At 34.9% G+C, this 22,162-nt stretch overlaps 1 protein-coding gene across 7 annotated transcripts in view; it reads right to left on the bottom strand.

Annotated features, from left to right (window-relative positions):
- The window catches only part of alpha-Spec (alpha spectrin), a 333,133-nt gene that overhangs the window by 184,654 nt on the left and 126,317 nt on the right, over positions 1–22,162 (bottom strand). For all 7 annotated transcript variants that reach the window (XM_069839770.1, XM_069839771.1, XM_069839768.1 and 4 more), the window contains exons 15-16: positions 14,404–14,563; positions 10,982–11,187 (exon numbers count right to left, since the gene is read on the bottom strand). In XM_069839770.1, coding sequence (XP_069695871.1) covers positions 10,982–11,187; positions 14,404–14,563 — 366 coding nt within the window. The remainder of the gene's footprint in view (positions 1–10,981; positions 11,188–14,403; positions 14,564–22,162) is intronic.

Below are 22,162 nucleotides of genomic sequence, written 5' to 3' on the forward strand. Positions count from 1 at the left end.
AATATGACTTAAAGGCTATTGTATTAATTCAAATCTTTCAAGCACATTTTATTATAATTTCGTATCATAAACCAGCATTATTTGATGTGAACGAGGAAAAAATTAAGCCATACATTATAAAAACTCATATCAGGAAAAACAATACTTCTATTTTGCTAATTTATTAAACTATAAATAGTAGGTTATCTCATATCAGTACACCATTTATCATTACTATTTTCTGCAGAGTTATCATCTATTTCAGATCATTCTTCTGTAGCCACACTTTTTTTCTGTATCCCAAATAGCATCACCAAGTATATTCGAAATTCCAATTTTTAAGCTCTTAATTATTTCTGCTGGTACCATAACCCATGCTGTCCCATAACCTCACTATTTACAAACACACCACTTCAATGGACCATGACATCTTTCCATATGGTGTCAAATTGTGTCCCCCATTTTAGCCATCCTAAAATATTAAATATTTGAAATGTTCTGGAATACTGTATGTATACTCGTATATGTTGTCCAAATTTTACGCTAACATTTCACATGTAATTTAGGGCGACCAGAAATTTCTTCAGGGGGAGGGAGGGGGGGGGAAAGAGTATATTATATGCTTACCTTTGATTGAGGTTCTGGCTGATTTGTACATCTATTATCAGGCAGTACATCTACATCTCACTTGATGATATGTGTCAGAGGAAGAAAATTAATTGTTTATACACCTGAAGTCTGATTAGTGTAATATATAGCTAGTCAGCAATGTATGCAACGGAGGAAGAAAGGAACTGGACATCCTATCTCATTATTTCCTGGTATAGTTGTCTTATAGCTGTTGCCTTGTTGGTATCACCTGTGAGGTTCAGACTTGTCTTTGGACTGTTGACTAAACAACAACTATATGCTTTGGTAAAGGGAAATCAAAGGGTTGTCCTCCTCCTATGCGTCAAGAAACAATTGACTATGAGCCAGTTTCGCATTCACATAGGTGACACCAGACTGTGAAACAGATGTATTGGGCGTATAGGGAATGATCAAGAACTGCTATCATGGCCTCTACACTCTTCCGGCTTAGTCCCTTGTGACTTTTTGTGTTGGGGTATGTGAAGGATTCATTGTTAGTGCCACCATTACTGGCTGATCTGTCAAAATTCTGAGTTTGCATCATTAACCCTTTTGCTGAAATTGACAAACAAGCTACATTGATTGTGGGACTAAATTTATTACATAGTTGATGTGTGCAGGGTCACTAAAGGGGCACACATCAAGCACCTGTAACATGTCAAAAAAAAAAAAAAACACTGTTGAGTTTTTCTACAGTTTTATGATAACATTAAATAAGATACCTACAGTGATTCTTTGAAACTGCTTCAATCATTTGAAAATAACCCGTACGTAAGACTGATGCTGTCTGACCAATGAATAAGCACATGGAAGCGGAAGTTGATCTTAGTGCAACACGTAATGTTAAAATTAGCTGAAAGGTTCATAGCTAAGCAACTAAGTAAACTTAAATTAAATTATGATGAACTTTTAACTACATTTTGTGCAATGTATTCAGAATTTAAAAATTACAAGACATTCAATCAGAAAATGTGTGAAAAGTTGTATAAAATAAAAGAGCGTAATTGGAGAGATTTTCAGATAGAAAAAAGTATCTGGTCTGATTACCCTAAGTAATTACATGATGAGAATTATGTAAGGACAATACTTTACAACATTGCTGGTACTGTATTTATAAAGATTACTATGTTAACATCTTTCAATATCCTATATTCAAAATCAAAAATATTTAATTATGTTAACTATGTATGAAAAGGTGAAAAATTGGCCCAAACCTGAGAAGGGGAGAGGGAGAAGCATGGAGGTAACAACAAAAGATTTACTACTGAAATTGTTTCATTGAAGTGTGCAATTAAAATTTTCTTCCAGATGTATGTATATTCATATTGCGCAAATCAAGATTTCAGGTATAACTCCCTGTAAAGTTGATTTGAATAATTTCGAGGGAAAAATTGTTCCGGAGCCGGGTATCGAACCCGGGACCTTTGGTTTAACGTACCAACGCTCTACCACTGAGCTATATTCATACTGTCTTAGAATATTAATTGAAGGTCTATTCACTATGTTCTATTAGAAGCATGAAAATATTGCAATTGCGATAAAAATAAGAAGGGTGATTTTTGCTCCTTCTTCACAGAATTTCATCACAATTGCAACCCTTTGAGGCCAGTTTCATTATTGCGAATTAATGCTATAAATAGAAATTACCACAACAAATTGTAGTTTGAATATATTTGAGCAAAATATGAACGATTTAGAAGAATGCTTAATCTTTTTTTATTTCATTTTAGATACATTTTTCAGATTTTGTTTTGTACTTCAGAACACAGCCAGGAAATTCGTTTTTGTGGAGTCTGACATACCATCAACCATGTATGCACAACACTGATTTTTGCTTTAGTCTGTTACAGAACACATGGACAGGAGGGTATAACTGACATATTACTGCTATATAAAAATTGTCTTGTTGACATTTCATTTCTTTCTCTCTACCCTATGCTGATGTTTCTCCAGTGTATGCAATGGAGACAACAATCATCTTTTGTCTTTTATTGCTGACAGTTCCTATGCCTGTGTACTTTGCTGTTTTATCTGCAGTTTGAGCTATAGATTACACCAGGGGCCTATTTCACAATGTTTACAATCTTTGTTTGTAATGTTGAACTTTACAAAGGAAATCAAATCTTTACAAATTAAATTTTGCTCACTTCACAAGTATTCTGTTTCACAATGAAGGTTAATTTTACAAATGTGTAAATTTTACTTGTAAAGGTAGTACATTTTCTACAATACCTCTGAGATGTGTAAAGTTTGATATTGCAACAAATTATGAATAAATACAATAAAGATGTGTGTTCGCGTAGGCTTCCACGGCTGGTGTACATGGTGTGTGGATAAGCTTCAGGGCTTCTTCCGCGTTGTCTTGGTGTTGGTGGCTGACGTTTCGACCACTGTGTTGTGGTCATCTTCAGAGCAGTTATTGGAAGATGACCACAACACAGCGGTCGAAACGTCAGCCACCAACACCAAGACAATGTGGTAGAAGCCCTGAAGCTTATCCACACACCACAATAAAGATATATTTATTAAATTAATTTTTGAGTAACTGGATAATATTAAGAATTAAGTTAAAGTAGTTTTGATGTTATTAAGTAGTTCTAATGACTCAGACGAAGATATTGAATTTAGGCCTAATCAAACAAAGACGTATACATAAAATTTTCCGGCCAAGAATTAATAACATGTTCGTATCATTATATGAATTTAATGAAAAGTTTCGAATGAGTCCCGCGCTATACTTCAGAATACCGAGTAAGTATTTATATAGGAAGACTGTATTTAATAAATACTTGCACTTAAGAAAGAAGTTCCCTGCACCAAAAAGAAATAATTCAATAATGCAATAACGACACTACTTATACAGTATTATGAAGTCATTTCGATTCCCGTTTCACTGGAATCTCTCCTACAAGATATAGGACATCAATCCAACATCCAAAAGGGAAAAGTGGTGCCCTAACCTCAAAGCGAGAACTATATTGTTTTACATTGGTTGCATACTAGCTGTCAGTTCCGTGCATTAGCAGATAAGAAAGGAATTTCTAAGATATCAGTGTGCAAAAGTGCCCACAGAGTAGTTGATGTTGTTAATAGAGTTAAATTCGAGGCAGTTTTTGATCACCAAAATTTTATTTACTGTAGCACAGAATTTTTATGTTGTTGCTGGGATCACTATGTTTGTGAGGTTATAGATGCAACATTAATAAATACTGATGGATCAACACAAAAAATGAACCTGATTTTGTGGTTAGACATTGTAATTATTTTATCAATTGCATATCTTTACGTGGACCAAATCTGTTATTTAGTTATTTGACTTAATTTGGCACTAACTTTGGTCATTTAAGTAATAGATGTATTGGTATATTCGACCAGTCACATCACATGAAATCCATTGTCGCCAATATATAAAAATCTAAATACTTTTAATTTTTTTAACAATACTTTATATTTTCTGTTGGTGAAATATGAATCAGCACGCTTAGAATAATCTATTTTGGTACAAAATATAAACATATGTATTGATAGTGGTAAAAATACAGCGACTTTAGCTCTGGTCCTCTGCGATTTTTGTAAACTGTTGTTGGCGATATTTTGTAACCAATAATGCGTATTTGTAAATTTCTTTAGTTGATTTTGTAAAGTTCGTCAAACTTTACAAATTAATACGATAGCATTGTGAAACAATTTACAAGCATTTGTAATCTCTTACTTGTTATTTGTAAATTGTTAATTTGTAATTTGTAAGGATTGTGAAACGGGCCCCAGGTGTTTGCTGTTTCCTAATCACACAAATTAATACAGTGATTGTAACTCATGGTGCTTCCTTACAATTAATAGGTTTACTGTGTTTACACCCAATTCATCATGCTTAACATGCAGGACAACACAACAAAAAAATATACAGTAACAAATTTCTAATTCAATTGCCAACTGGTATAGAATGTTGAAACAATGATTAATAGTATTTCACACTACTAAGATTTATTTCAAATCATCCGTCCTCAAGTGAGGTTGACCACTGGGATCCGGAATTAACAAACATAAAAGATAAAGGGAAATGAAACAAGCAAAATGATTCGATTTGTACATTAAAACAAAAATTTACGTGTTAACATATAGATGAAAGTGTAGAATTTGAAGAGAGGCCTTCAAAATTTCCATTACAATCTTCTAAACCTCACAAAAGGGAATTTGAAAGGATTTAAGGATATTACATGTAAATTTTGGTAAACAACCCCTCGCTCCAAATAGTATGCCTGTAACATCCCAGTTGTAAAGTGAAATGCCTTATTTTTCACTGAGGTATGGAAGACAAGGTACATATACTGACTAACAAAATGTACACTTTACTTGGTATGATGAAATAAAACTTATCATAATACTCTCCATGTTCAAATTACCAAATGTTTTCGTTAACATTAATCTGAACTGAAGATTATCATTATCAGTAGCTAATAGCAAGATGCATGTTCACCTACCACTCCTACAATATCCGTGTTTTGTCTCACATGTAATATTTGCAAAGATCAACTTGTCAGTTCTGCTCAATACCATTATTTGTCTGTAATACTTTGTCTTGCCAAACATACTTTTAATATACCCCACAGCACTAAGCAGTAAGAACTATACGAGTCATTCCACGTCAAATCACACAAAATTATACAAATTTTGACCTTCATATTTCTGATTGCGTTTATATTTTTTTTACCAACTCTAAGGGGTCTCATAAACTAACAAGTGTATTTTTATTTCCTCCTAAGTCCACATGTTTTTAAAATATTACATGTTAAAATTCGTTAAAAATGTCGCACAATGCAACATTTAAAGCGTCATATTTCTGACAATATTGATGTTAATTTTTTTTTGAAAAATGCATTTACAAGCTTAAAGTACTGTCTTTTATTAAATATTTACTAACTAATTTTAATATAATTATTTCAAATATTTTTTTATAATTCAATTTTTAAAACATATACATCAATGTGCAATAGCCCTATTAAAAATCTAAAAAAAATGCCTACTAAGTGCACTGAAGTATTTTTAATAATTCCAGAAAAAATCAGAATGGGATCTCCAATAGTTTAATGGAAATTTAATTACTTATGACAGAATGTGTACTGGTCGGTGCAGCAGCAGTGGACGGGAAGCTTTAAAGCGCGAAGAGGTTTATTGGCGCTGGATAATTGACTGAACGTTGCAACATTACACCCAGTACGGATCAAGTTACTCGAGGAAACACTGCTAATTTACTTATTATGATATCTTCAAATAATTGTACATTATGCTTTTCAAATGTTTCTTTTCATTCACATTTTAAATTTTCATTCGCCTACCTTCTTTCTTGAAAGAAAATTGTTTTACTAAATCTTCAGTTTTTGACAACGGAATGAAAGAATATAATTTTAATGTACCAGTTATTGGTTTTAGATTATGGTATCTGGCCTGCAAATTTTCAGTGTGGTTTTTGTGCTTATTGAATGGACAAAATATAAATGACACATTAGAAATGTTTTTTGTGACTAATCAAACAGTTTTTTTTTTGTGTTGTTATAGGATCTTGTATAGGCTAACTCTCGTGGCAAGTCTTTTAACAGTATCTCCAATGCCAACACATGGACCTTTACCATGCGACATTGCAAAGAAGTGTCATTCAGCACTAATTCCATAATCGTCTTCATGTAAGCAATTATTTATTTATTTATTTATTTATTTTTTATTTATTTTTTTTTTTTTTGTGAACTTGATCCATTGGAAAAGTAGATGATTTTTCCCATATCGTCGAATTCTTGCTTTAAGAAATTGATTGCTTCTGATTGAAAAAAGTGAAAGGGATCGGTGTCATGTTTCATGGTTTCTGAGATGACATTACTTTTGTAACGAATTCCTGTATCTCCTTTGAAATATACTACGAAAGGATTTATTTATTTATTTATTTAAATATACAGAATAAAGAATATAATTACAAATAAGAGAAATAGAAATAAAACAATACAATCAATATAAAAAAAGGAGATGCAGTAGTATTAACAAAATTTGAGACCGAATGAGCAGCGCTCGTGTTCGGTCACAGTTAAGATATAATATTAATAGGCCTATAAGAGAATATAAAGTAAAATAGAGTAGGAAGTAAAATTAAAATTGTATTGTATTGTGGCTTGGCATATGTTCCAATGCACACCTTGTATTGAATCTTGTATTACAAATGAATAATTTTCAGAAAAGTCTGCAATAACTATGTAATTTTCAGGTTGTACTTTCTTTGCATTCCGTCAAAAATAAAATATGGCTGACTTTTGAATGGATGACGATGCATCTTCTACATGAAAATCTTAACATGCTAGGGAGCCTTTTACTTTTGAAACTTTTCACGGGGGTATCATTTTGTTGTATCTTTCTTTTCTTGATAGGGGATTCTATTGACATCAAACTCTTGTTTAATTCCTCAATTTTACTAATTTCTAGCACTGTATCCATAGAACTGCTAGAAGAAATACTAGGATAATCACTTTCTCTGTCCGCACTTTCATTTGATTCATGTTTATTAATATCACAAGAACTACCGGCTTCACATATAATTTCACCTGACCTATGCGGAAATTGATTGATTTTTACGGAACAAATCACATATTTGCACACTCAAAGACTCCTTTAAATTGAGCTTTATCAATAAGTTGCGACTTACGCGTCTTAGTGTACTTTTCTTTTTAAAAGTGTGATTAGGAAGGTAAATGGATTTAAACACTTGTTATATATTACGCGATCTTTACCATCACTCATGTTATATAGAAGTCACGTCACTGCGCGAAATTCAAACCCAAACTGATTATTTTTCTCTCATGCCATCTGTTTACTGCCATAAAGTTTACTGCCTTACCCAGTCTTGCTATCATCAAACACTTGGCTATATTACAGTATTAACTGTGAAGGGCTTCCCCCTGAGCTGACAATAATAAAATAATTTTAGATAAGATATTCACTGTTCCTTAAGGTATTAATCATTTGATAATTAGTAAATAAATTGTTACAAATTTATGGGTGCCGATCCCATATTTATAAATGCAGTAGTTTACAGATAATACATCAGCGAACAAGTCTATATTTTTTTCAGATTTTTAACTTGGCTATTTAATATAGTAATTTTGCTTTGAAAAAGAAATTATTAAAAAAATATGCCAAATTTTAAATTTATTTGTGATAGGCCTAAAGTAATAAAAAGTGTTGTATTTCGTCTTTCAAATGCGCCAAACCGCAAATCTCAATTATATGTAGACACAAAGTTCCAAGTTTATGTAACAGTGCGCGCATAATTTGCGTAACTTCAAATATTCATAACTACACAAATAATTAATAATTGTGAAAATAAAAAAGTATGGGTCTCCTTATTTGACGTCTGGAATTCATGAAAAAAAATTCGACCATTTCCGAGAAGGTCGTGTTTTATTGCTGTGCGATTTGACGTGGAATGACTCATATGCACACATTATAAAATGGCTTAGATTTGTAGAAGTGTTAGTTTTTTTATATTTTATGAAAGTTAGGGTAAAAAAATTATAATAAAACCCCATTCATCATTCCCAATTTTAAGGAATAATCTGATTAAGTCCCAGTCAAATTACCATAAGAATAATGTAATTAATTTCTGCTTTTAAGGAAACCTGGTTTAAGGAAAATCCCACTATAAGGAATACTTTTCAAGTGAATTATGTGGTAATGAAGATCAAAATATTGACTTGACTTTCAATAATCAATATGCTAATGCCAGCATATTCGATAGTGCATCTCAATCAATAGTAATGTGGCACCACGCAATGGCGTTCTTTATGGTGTTGCTTTGTGTTGCTTTCACAGTGTGGTTGCTTTGCTTGCTTTGTTCTTGCGAGTTGTGTGCCTATTTCCAAGTTTTTTTTTTTTTTGTTAGTTTATGGTTGGAAAAAATGAACTATCAGACAGAAAGAGAAAATAATAAGGGATGCCGAGACTAATCCTCAAGACGTTGTAAGTTGGTTAAAATGTATGGAGAAATTTTTTTTAAATTTTTTTTAACACTATCGCATATGGCTAAAAAGCATGCTTTGCCAACTACTTCAATATGGGAAATAATGAAGATGAAAAAAGAAATTTTCAGTGCCAAGTTTCAGTGTGTTCCAGGTTCAACCAAACAGAAAAACATTCATGCCTCACCATTTGAAAGGTTTAGAAAATATAATGAAATTATTTGTAAATAACAATTAAGGCCTAATTAAATGATTATATTGTTTGGTATATAACACACGTTTGTACTAGATATTTTAGCCTTTCCTTCTCATTTTATGTAAACCCCCTTTTAGGGGACAAGGTAGTGTGAGATGGTCAAAAATGAAATATTTGATTTTGTTGTAGTTAAATTCTCCAAAGTTTCCTGACTAAGAAAATATATAGATTTATAATGATACGACAATTTCTACCCATTTAAATGTCATTTTGTTTATGTCTCGTCCTTTAAGCTTAGAGTGGCAAGTCCCCCTTTTTAATGTTGTTGTTATTGTTTTCTAATGCCAGGCGTTTGACAATAAAGTCATTTGACCTCTTGCACTCCAATATTTTTCAAAGATATTATCATGACCAGCCAATGAAGCACAGATTTTGAGGTCCTTTTTAATGTATATGAATTTTTTTGCTTCCAGACATAATAAAAACCGGAGGTAATTTTTTTTTTTTTTTTTTTTTTTTTTGGGCTGGGAAGTTTAGTGGCTAGACTTCATCATCGGGATGTTGTTTTGTTCTTTGTCTGTTATGGTTTGGATAGGAATATAAATGTATTTTTCTCTTGTGTGTAACAGTGAAAAGTTTAGTTGAATTAGTAATATAGGGCAAGATATTGGAGGTGGAGGTATTATCCAATTACCACAGCATTAATATAGAGGATCACAAGTGTGTGAAGAATTACGAAGGATTTGAGTGGAGCCATAGAGGCTGAAGGTGCTAAAAAATTTTCCAGTGCTCTTCAGAGGACCTTGGTGTCATATATGTGAAATATTTGAGAGATGGAGATTCTAAGGCCTTAAAACTGTATGTGAGACTAAGCCTTATGGAGATTTAGATATTGAGAAGCTAGAGTATGTGCACTACATGCAAAAGAGAATGGGGAGAAGGTTGAGAAACATCAACAAAGAACTGAAATGGAGAAAACTTTCTGACAGAAAGGGTCTTGGTGGGTCAAGCCGACTAACTGAGGATGAAAGAGGTAACTTCAGACTTATTATGGCCTAGCCATTAGACATTACACAAAAAATTTAAACGAAATGATATCAGAAGTGTGGGCATTATTTTTCATAAGGCTTCAACCGATGGCAGACTTCAGCACCACCTCTGCCTAAAGGTACCTGACTCATGGTGTAGATTTCAGAAGGTTTCAGTTTCTGGAGCGGTACACCACTACAGGCATTCTTTTCCTCACGCAGTATTGGAGAAAAAATAAATCAGTATATGAAGATCTGGTAGGCATTAACTTACTCAAATAGTGTTTGCAAGGTCAAACATAGAACCAGAATGAAAGTTTTAATAACTTAATCTGGAAGCAGGCACCAAAAACAGTGTTTGTGGGACATGAGACAATTTGGATTGCTGTGCATGATGCTGTGATCACATTCAATAATGGTTCTGCACGTGGATTGCTGGTTTTGAATGAAATGGGCCTAAAACCAAGTTTCAATACTGAGAGAGTACTATGTCGCATAGACAACGATCGGTTTTATTATGCACAGAGAACTGCACAGTCATCAACAAAGGAAGCCAGACCACAAGAAGAAATGCTGAGAAGCAGAAAGAGTCAGCTCATGAAGAAGCAGATGATTATGATCCTGGAATGCATTGATATGAGTCATAATAATTGACGCATATTTTAAATCAATTTTTCTCAAATTTACATTTTTTTTTTTGCACATATTATTATGTTCTCATTTCTCAGAAAATATTGGAGCTAAAAATGTGAAATTTTGCACATTTATTTCATAAATAGTTTTGAACTTGTCCTCCACAATCATGAGGATTTCACGAAAATTTCCCCATGTTTTAGCTAACAATTTGGACAGTCTTTTTTTTTCATATAATAATTTTTATAAAATCAAATATAGTAGATAGAAGGACAAATTAATGACAGAAATAATCAGAGCACTGTGTATATGTGTTGCACACATACTGATTGAGAAATATATGAGAAATAGGAATTTTCTTTCTGCAATGTGTGAGAGTTACTCATTCACATTACCTTGTCCCCTTTAAGAAAAATCCCTATTTAAGGGGAGGGGAGGGGGAGAGTCGTTAAAATGAGGTTTTACTGTAATTACACTATTCTTGGCCAATTATAGATAGGAACTTATCCTCAACTTGCCTGCAATGCTTTCTCTTTCAGCTGGGTCCAATGATCATTAAGGGTACCAATTCGCTGTTTAATTTCTTCACTGGCAAAATGACCATCATCAATCATTTGCTGTCCTGATTGACAGACTGCTGCAATTCGGTTCTCATGGTTATTTATCTCTGCCAACACAGCCTGGTGCTTCTTAATCAAGTTCTGTACACCAATTAGATCACGACCTGCACAAGTAAAGTATATATTTTAAATATCACGAACAAAGAAGTCATCCTCGTAGTTACTATATTTGCCACTAGAACAGAGTTTAGAGTTTTCAAATTCTTACAGTACAGCTATCCAGTCTCTGGCCTTAACATTTCGAGAGATAAGAGAAGTGAGAAGGAGAGGAACTAGCATTGCCAACCTATCGCATTTTGAAGTTGTGAACAGAACTTCGAAATTTTACTGTGAATGAAACTATTCTGCTCAATTTGAACCTTAAAATGCTCAGGTTTGGTTTCATGTAATGTTTTTAATCACTATAGTTTGCTGCTACAGAACTTGAATTCTGGTATGCACAGAAGAATTCAGCTGTAGTTTGCACTGCTGGGAGAGATGCATGCACCAAATGTGAAAGTTGTCTGTTATAGCCAACTACTGTTGCCATGTGTGTCTGCTGCATTTAATATTATGTTTCATTTCTCTTATATGTGAAGCACGTGGCAGACATGGTATCAGTTCTTTATGTTAGTACAGATGAAGTTGGTTTATTGTTTTGTGTTTGAGAGATTTATGGTGTCTGTAATTCTTATTATTGTTACAGTAATATGGCCAGTGGTTCTTCAGAATGGAAAAAGAAAAAAAAAATAAAGGACCTCTTCTCCCCTATACAAAAGAGATAGAGTTTGTGGCTCTTTGAATGTGGAAAAAACAACTGTTTAAAAGTTTGACAAAATAAAACATCACTCGATGCATTTCAGAAGGATGTGATAAGGCAGCATATTCATCAATATTAATGTATGGTCACACGTCGCTATTTTTGCAGCGCTGCAGTACGAAAAACTGTGCAACTCTCGTACTGCGACGTGTGAACAACGGTGCAACCCGAAAAGTAGCGGCTGCCAAACCTACTGCCTGCTACTTTTTCATACTGCACGCAGCTTAAAAGTAGTGACGTGTGAACAGGATTCTCAGGGTGCAGCTGCAGCAATTTTGATATCGGTTTTGTTGAAACTTTTTCTGCGGTTGCAACCAGTGTTGCCACTCAAATGTGCCAATGATACTTTTATTGTTTGGATATATTTTAATGTTAGATGTGATGAAAATAAATTATTTGTAACAGTTATTAAATGCACAACACAGTCTGAGCATATTTGCTGACGATATAATTCATTTTTTTTTAATTTTCCGTAGCATAGTTTCAAACAGGAGGGTTGCCAACATTGATTATGTGAATATGCTGTTGGTTATCATTTAAGTATATAGGCGTTTTTAAAAGCTTTATAGTAAAAAAAATGCCAATTTATGAATACTAGTTAGGACAGAAAAGCAAATAATAGATAAGTAAGCTTTCGCATGAATTTCTTAATAATGCGAACATAACCACAAAATGTATATTGAGAAGTCAACACGGAGATGGAAACCTGCAGCATGACTGTGGCTGCAAAAGTAGCGCCTTGTGTGTGAACAGATTCGCAACCTCCAGTTGCAACCTCTGCTGCACTTGCGTTGCGCAGCACGAAAAGTAGCATGCAGCACGCTACTTTTGGCTTACGTGTGAACACGACACGCAACTTTTGCAGCTGCAGTACAAAAGTTGCGCAGCAAAAGTAGTGACGTGTGACCATACCTTTATATGAGGAAGGAATTTCCCACTTGTGAGAAGCTTCTCAGTTCTTTGAAAGAAGTGAGTTTATTCGATGGTGGGAAAACCAGCTTGAGTAAAGTGCTAAAAGAACTTTGTTTTAGATTTAAAAAATTCTTAGAGAGATAAACTGTGATGGAAAGAAGTGAGATTGTAACATGGTGTAGCAGATTTCTGAGAAAGATTCTGAACATTAGTCCCAAAAAAGTGGTGTCGTTAGATGCAATGTGGGTAAATGTCAGACACTCAAACTAACAAACTTGGACAGATGATACTGCAGCAGGGACAGTCAAAGCGCACAATGGGAAGGGACTTAGATTTATTGTGCTTCAGGCAAGTGGTGTGAATGGATTTGTTCTGGGGGCAATGCTTCTCTTCAGATCAAAGAGCACTCATGATAACCATGAAGAAATGAATGGAAAGACTTTCATAACCTGGTTTAAAAGTACTCTGCTACCAAACATAAGTGTCAATTCTGTCATTGTTATGAATGCTCGTCACCACTCTGTGCAATTGAAGTACCAAGACTGAAAAACAGGAAAGACTTCATTCTGCAATGGTTAGTGGAAAACGTACCAGGGATATCTGCAGACATGACGAAAGCAGAGTGTAAAATTGTATAAACCACGATTATACACTTAAGAAAAATACTCTATTGTCACTGCTCACGGTCACACTGTTATTAGATTCCCACCTTACCACTGTCGCTTCAATGTGATTGAACTGATTTGGAAACAAGTGAAATGTTATGTTGGAAAACATAATACGACTTTCCGCCTCACATAGTGCAGCAGTGAAATCGAACAGGTGTCAGTGAATAAGTGTTCTCTCTCATACTTGAACAGTTCTGCAGCAAGCAAGGGAAGGTGATGGTATAGTGGAAACGTATGGGACAGTTAATAATTTCATTGCAGAACAACACCAGTGACTCCAATGATGACGCTGAAAAAAATCGACATTCACGAGGAGTGTAGCATCTTTCCACTTGATTATTAACATAATGTAAGTAAATTAGAGTCTGTTTCAATTGATACATTTTCATTATAAAGTTAATGTTATTCTCATAGCCTGTGGCAATATACTGTATATACACACACATATTTAGGCATGTACATTAATGAAGGATGTGATCTACATGTGTAAGATGGTTTATATACACATTCACATTAGTTTTTATTCTGTGGCACTCAGCTAGAGAGTAAGCAACAGTTTTTATTCCGTCTGTACTGTACCAGTGACACTTTCTCTCTCGGATACAAGAAACATCAGGGCCAGAGACCAGATGTTGTACCATTGTGACAATTCTTAACATGATTTCTTTCAGAAGGATGTCTCAAATATATCACACTATAGATCTATAGCATATAAAAGAACCATGTCCCTAAACCAGAAAGATTTGTCATTTTTTAATTCAGGTCCCAGGTCTTTGGGATGTAGTGCAGTGTTAACATAGTATGACCCTACATCAATTCCACCACTTATTCAATATACAAACATTACTAAAGTGAAAAAGGACACAGCCTATAGATTCATAAACTTTATTTATTGTTTGCAAATTTCGAAATTAAGTCTGAAAAATGATAGTATAATATACCTCTATTAGTAGATGCAGCTACTGGTTCTTTTTCTCTGATCCAGGCCTCTTCATCTTCAATGTCTCTGAAAAGTTGCTGCACTTGAAGAGAATCTAATAGACGCTGTTTGCGAATGTTCATGGGTCGCTGAAGTGCAGAGTATCTTTCAGTCAAAGCAACCTGGATAGAAAATACCCAGGTTCACTAAAAATTCACTCACTGGAAATACAATAAATTACAGGGAAATAAACTCCAGTTCCTTAATTATGATGTCTTGTATGTAATTCTTAACCATTTTAAATTAATGAAAATATTTATAAATGGGTGCATGATGTGGTGATGAAGCAAGGATAGAATGACAAAGATAAGAAAAACTGAAGTAGCAGTTCAATGGCACCTTTGTTCACCACAATTAATACGGAATTTACCAAGAATCTTATTTCTGTTCAAGTGAAAAGATGTCATCAGCTGACTGAGCTACAGAAGTTCTGTTCTAATCTTCATTCCATACAGAAAGACTCTACTTGACAAACATTATGTAAAATTTTTCTACACTCTTGACTGCTGATTGGTACTATATTCGAGATGGAAAATGAGGCATGCATCGACATGCATGAAGCAAACAGATGACGTGACATGATGGGTAATTATTTTAAACCAACAATCTGACAAAGCATTGAATACATGTAGGATCTTTAAAAAAATGTATTTACATTATGAAGCATCCACATCAGGTAACGAACTGTTTCTAAAGGTTTCCCCTTATGTTTCAGCTCTGAATTACCAGCAACTGGCCCTGCTATTATAGTCCACACTATTATTATACTGTACATATGTTGCAGGACATAACAACACGCAAATTAACAAAGCACAGCATCGACATCACAGTCTAACACAGTAAAAGTAGCAAACAGTATTTGCAACTGACTGACTGATTACCGTTCCCACCTCTGTGATTGGGTTATGGTTAGGATTTTGCAGTTGCAGTATGTCTGGGGAAGCAAAGGAAGCACTACTGGGGGTAATTAAAATTAAAATAATAAAAATGTACATTTAGGCCTATTCATTTTCCTCTCCAGGTGCTTTATCTAATCAGAATATACTTTTAAAAGTTCCATATGGATTCTCAATGACTTGCACAAAGAACACTGAGAACATAAAGGAAAAGAGGCTAGCTGGGATTTCTATCTCTTTCTAGAGCTCTTCCTATCTTCGTCCCTTACTGTACGTCTGTAAATGACCAACACTGACAGTCAAGAATGGGAAGTAGAAACTAGCAGGGTGTGCTCTTTTTTCTAATGCACATGACTGGCAGTGGATTAAGGGTGGAGGAAGGGTAGCAAATGCTTGGTTTAGAAGCTAGCAGGGTGTGTTTTCTATTTCTAAAGCTCTTTCTATCTTTGTCTTTCAAGGTTTCGGAAATAGAGGGAAAAAATACGGTTTCTACACATTCTCATTTCTCATCCTCATGTTGTACAGTAGTATTGTTTCCAGCAATGTGAAAGAAGAAAGTGGACCGTGCTGAATTATAAAGGGTACTGATTTATCTGATTTATTTTACACTCCTTGTCAGACCAGCAAGTTACTGCAGGCTTTATGGGACAACAAACCCTCACAACACAGCCAAAGCCAAACAATCAGTAATGGTAATTGTCCAGGGGGAGGGCAAGTACGGCAGAGCGTACTGGCTCCTTGTGTATACTATCCATTATAAAAATATGTTTTCTTTTACATCACGCACACAATTTAACTAACTGAATTAAAAATCAAAATTAGTGTAACTCACCACTAATCTGGAAGAGGAGCGACTTCTAAATCTTCATCCTCGCTGTCCCTTTCTTCAGATGATTCACCAAGACTGATGATTACATCATCGTGGATTAAATTCAGGAGGCCATCCGTTTCCCACATGTGCTGCCGTTCCACAACTTGTACATGCCGCACATAATTAGTCCATTGCTGTTGTGTTACTTCTTTGATTCCTGATTCCAGCAGATCTCGCACTTTATTTATGTTGAAGGTGGTGTTTTCTTGCGCAACCTTCCTCTTGACTTGACTCCACACCTCTTCAATTGGATTTAGTTCACAATGGTACAGTGGGAGTCGCAATACTTCATGTCCATGTGCTCGAGCCATTTCATCTATTATGCACTTGAGTTCATATTGAGACCGCAGATGCCACCATCTCCAGTAGCTCTATCTTATGCATGTCTTCACCAACAGGAATTGCTTTAGAGATGAGCCACGACCTAATTTATGCTTTATTGTTCCTCATTACGGGAATTTTTTCATCCTTCCTCGAATGTACAGACGCATTATCTAACACAATAACACTATTCGCAGGAAGATTTGGAAGCAATTTGTCCGCAAAATATTTCTAATACATAGCACTAGTCATTTCATCATGGTAGTCGCCATCTTTCTTTCCGTGATATACTAATTGAGCTCCTGGAATAAAACCATTCTCATTACCAGCATGAACTAATATTATACGTCCACCTTTGCCTGAGGGCATCTTATTACCAGTCGTCAGACCTTCTTTTCTGGCTTGTGAAGCAGAGGTAATTGTAGTGTCCATCCAAGACTTTGAAGTCGTACAACTTGCATTTATCCAGGTTCCATCTGTGTAAACAATGTTCCTATTGTTTGCTCTGTGATTTCTAAAAGCTCTCAAGTACCAGTGCCTCCAGGCAATTATGTCGTCTCTATCAATTAGCATGGAGTTCTTCTTTCTTCTAGTAAACTCGAATCCCATATGAAGAGTCCAGGGGAAAAAGGGGGGATGTCCACTTTTAAATAATTTTCAGGAAATCAATTTTAAAGTTTGAAACGCTATCGTTCTGAAAATAATACTGACTAATACCTCCATTTTATTTGTGACATTTATTGATATATATTCTACCAGTATACAACGTGTGATGCACAACACTGGAGTATTATGACTACAGTAATTAAAAATCTGTTTTGATGTAACCTCATACAGGGGAAAAATGGGGCCCTGGCAACTAAAAAAAGTGAATAAAGGGGGTCCTACTCCTATAATGGCATTAAAAATACCGTAGAAAAAGAGCAAAATATTAGTTAACTATAAAATCAATGGACAAAATAAAATATAAAATTAGCACGTCATAACACCGAGTAATTGGTTCTCTTTCAGTTTGTTTCTGTTCATGCACAGCCACTTTTTGTGAACTATGAGTAGAATTTTTGAGCGTTTGGTCCACATAACACCTTTAATTCTTTAAAATTCTGCCACTTCTCTTGTGATATCGGCAATTTTTCTAAAATAATACAGTATAATATTATATTAATAATATAATAAATTAATAAGAAGGCCTATTTAAAATTGATTTTGTAAAAATATAATCCCACCTTGATATGCAGCCACCGGCATAGCTCTGTCGGCTAAAGCCTTGGTTTTTCTGAACCGATGCATACGAAGTGCGTGGTGCAGGCCCGTCTCGCTCCTTGCACGTCGCATGTGTCGGTTGAGAAAAACCAAGGCTTTAGATGCTTGCCTGACGATCCGGAGTTGTGCTCGGGAGCGGGTTCGATTCCCACTTAAGCTGATTACCTTCTTGGGTTTTTTTCCGAAGTTTTCTGCAATCGTAAGGCAAATATCAGGTAATCTATGGCGAATCCTCGACCTCATATCGCCAAATATCATCTAACTATCACCAATTCCATCGACGCTAAATAACTTCGTAGTTGATACAGCGTCGTTAAATAACCAAGTAAATAAAACCTTCATATGCTCTGTCTGGATGCAAGACTTCTCCATTCAATAAGTCTACATTCACTGGCCGTTTTCTAAGTGGAGGTCGAATCACAGAAGAGTACCAGGCACCATTGTAAGTATCCCTATGAATCACCATTCTTGGATGCTTCTCTTCTATTCGCAGTTTCCTCACTGGCCTTGGTTGGAATGGATATTCCTTCAGTTAAAATTATTCCAAGAATGTAGTCCAATCTAGAATCATGGAATTATTGACTTCATTGACTTGAAATGATGGGTGGGGCTTGGTTCTGGCACATCTGATTATATTATTCCAGTCGTCAGGAATTTCAGTTTTTGATATTGTGTTTACAAGTCCCATATTCTTGTCACATTCCATGTAAGAATGTCCCCGAATAGGGAATGTGACATGAATTGAACTGAACCTCTTTTTCTCATGCACCATGTAATGTAGATATCTCACTACTGTATAATTCTTGTTTTGACCACTACAGCAGTCACAGAACAGATCTAGATGGCGAACATTAGAAGATAATTCAAATTCGCAATAGTGAACCAAGAATGAAATTACTTCATTAGCACCATTTTTTCCAGCTTTTTTTTTCTGTGTATGTATAGAAAACTGACTTAGAATCAGACAATAGGTGCACATTAAATGAATAAAAAGATAATTGGCGCTTATAATATACAATGTTTAATGAGATGTTTGGTGTTGGCAGATTCTTCTGGTAGTCCACCACTAAACTCTCAACTTCTGATTTCCTGCACCTGTTTTTAGATTTATTCTTACGCTGATAAAATGTTTGTGCCTTTGCAAGATGTACTTTGTTTTGAATTTCTAAATGCTTTATTTCCTGTTCAATCTCATTCTTCCTGGTTGTATTTCTTATGGGCAAACTTTAACAACTCAGTACTTAATCCTTTTAACTTGGCTGCACATTCATCGCAAGTACTGCACGTGTCACATCTTGTGTACCTAAATGATATGTTGAACTCAGTGGAGAATAGTTCTATAAGTTTCATAAGTCTCAAAATGTTCATTATAGGCCTACAATCTCTTTACATTGAGGGTTTCAGGAAGATAAATTTTAGAAGTTTTCTTCATTGAGTAATGACTTGAACGACCTTTGAAAGGTTTAATATGCTCAATGACTTCGTCATGTGTACCTGTGGATAGTTTGTGAGGACGATTTCCATATTTTCTCCTGTCATCAGTAGGTCCTAATTCAGAAAATTTCAAAGAACGCTGAATTGTTTGTAGTCTCTTCTTCGTTATTCCATGGACAGATAAGAAGGATTTCTGACACACAACAAAATCACCAATTCTTCCGTCTTGAGCATCATCTTCATTCTTCCTGCTCTTTCTTCGTGATATTAGTTGAACAGTGATGAGGCCAGCAAGGTGAGAACTTTGTGCATTCCAATCAGCCAGTGCATTAAAGTCATGTATTATTTTCTGAATATCAAAGACTTGTAGTTTTTCAAAACATTTGTTTCTGCAGTAACATTCTTTACCGGCTTCAAAACTTTAGGCCCTTAACTTTTTGAAAGCATCATTAACAGGTCCAAACCTCTTCCTCTTTTTTGTACTGATACAAAGAGATTCTGATACGGGGTCACGCATGTTTGCACTTCAGTTGCTCTAGTAAAACTATCATGAATAATAATAATTCCTTTGTTGAAGCTAAATTTATTAGTGATTATTGTGAACAATGGATTGTGATTTCAAAAGCTATAATATTCAATCCAATAGCAAGGAAAAATGAAAAACTGATTGTATGACCCCCCCTTCTTTCACTGTTCGACGTGGAAATGCCCCCTTCTTTCCCTGTACAAGGAATATTTAACCTGCAGTTATTCGGTAACTGAGAACTTTCTTCCCCTTTTCTAAGTGTAGAATGAAAACACTTCATATGAAGTATATAAGCGAATGGAAATCTGAATTTTGCCTAAAAGTGGACATCCCCCCCTTTTTCCCCTGGACTCTTCATATCCTTTAGTATCCTTCATAACGTTGAAAGTGATACGTTAGGCATATCTGTGTCTTTAACAAAGGCTGCTTTCACATTTTTTATTGTTGGCAGTGTGTTTTTCCTGTAAAATGAATGCACAAGACGCCTTATTGCAGCCTGAGTTATTAAGTCATATTTTTGCATTCTCGTCTTTTGAATACCTGGGCTTTTCTTTTTCACAGGTGTTGAAAGTTTCCCCTTCAATTTAAATTCCTTTCTTATTGTTAGCACCAGTATGTAAGAAAATTTTGTGGCTAACGCGGTATGTTTAGCAGCTTCAGTTACACTGAATAAAAATGCAGTACGAAAGTACAAAGACACATTTAATACCATAGTTCTTTCGTCAGAACTCAATATTCTTTTCCGGGTTCGCTATCTTTTGAAGCATTCTGGCGACTCCTCCATTGTTTTGGTACGACAAGAAAGAGCAAACTAATTGAAGGCACTACACTGACTTATTCTTGAACAGCGATTTGAAGATGAATTAAACTAAACTAAAACTAACTGTATATATATAAAAAAAAACACGCAATATTTACACAAACTACAACAGCGGATATATTTATACAAATTGTAAACTTATTGAAGACACTGTACTGATTTATTCTTACAAAGCGATTTGAAGATAAACTAAACTAAAACTAATTGTATTAAAAAAAAAAAAAAGAAAGAAAAAAAAGAAAAACCCGCAATATTTACACAAACTACAACAGTGGATAGATTTGCAATCGACACTTTCAAACAGGAGAGTAATACATTTGCACGAGCCCAGCGACAAGCGGTAACTGTCAATCAAGACGGGGTGATGGTTTAAAGTGTACAATTCTTACCTGCTGAGTTGCAATATACAAAGGTCCTTTAAATATTTCTTCCAAGAACGATTGTTACATGAACAACATAGTTCCCTATTCCAAATGCACAGTAACTTGCTGGTCTGACACGGAGTGTAGATTGTAGTGCATAAATAATGACGTTGCGTGTGATTGTGAACTTGTTAGAAAGACTGTTTGTACATCGTGACTTTCAAGAAAAGAAGGAGATTGTGTATGATGTCAAAATTACCCCGTTTAACACAAAACACGAAAACTTCATGAGGCATTGTCAAGAAGCAAACTACGAAAAATAGAAGTGGTTGGCTGGAAGTTGCAAATTAAATGCTATCTCTTGTTGGAACTGTTTGCTTTCCCATCTATATCGGAAAACAAGTTGGACAAAAACAGGATTATTCATCTTTCAATTTTCGCGTGTTTACAGTACACTCGGTCACTGAGGTTCGAGATGTGACATCCTGAAAAAAACTGTATAACATATGTTCACTTGAAGCTGTTATTTTAATATTAATATTATTCATCTCAACTTAATGCTAATGCCATTAAGCTTAGTATTACTTGATATAATAGCTAATACAATTTATGCAACACAATCCACAATCCAAACGATAGCTAATTGCAACCATGAATGTTCCCAACTTGTTTGATTGCAACACGCACAAAAAATGAACTACGAAAATGATATCTTCTCCCTGAAGAATTATATCAAGTGTCAACGTTTTATAATTTTATAGATCTGTTATAGCAGATGATGATTATTGTTGTTTGTTATTTGAATATATTGCATTTAACCCAAGGTCCTTGGACGATCGGTCGCTATCGCTCTCACAGGTCCCTTCATAACAGCCTTTAAACAGAAAGTGAAGGTGCTATAAATCTGTGATGTCACCATAGGGACACACTCCACTGTCAACCTTTTGGCTTGCGCTGCCTTTATTAGTAGTTACTGGAATTTAGAAAACGCGGGGTGTGTTTGTGATTTTGTATACACGTTGCTAGTGTGCTATTTATAATAGATCTATATTGTTACTATTATAGCATGCAAAATGCCAAATTGTGTGGTGAACAAGTGCCAGAATTATAGAAGGAAAACTAAAGGCTCGAGTGTTATTTATCATACGTTTCCCTCTGATCCAAAGCTCCAAAAGGTTTGGGAGAGATTAAGTGTTATCGAAAAGATGAATTTAATCTTGAAACTGCG

This window comes from Periplaneta americana, chromosome 11 (assembly GCF_040183065.1).
Source record: "Periplaneta americana isolate PAMFEO1 chromosome 11, P.americana_PAMFEO1_priV1, whole genome shotgun sequence".
NCBI lineage: Eukaryota > Metazoa > Arthropoda > Insecta > Blattodea > Blattidae > Periplaneta > Periplaneta americana.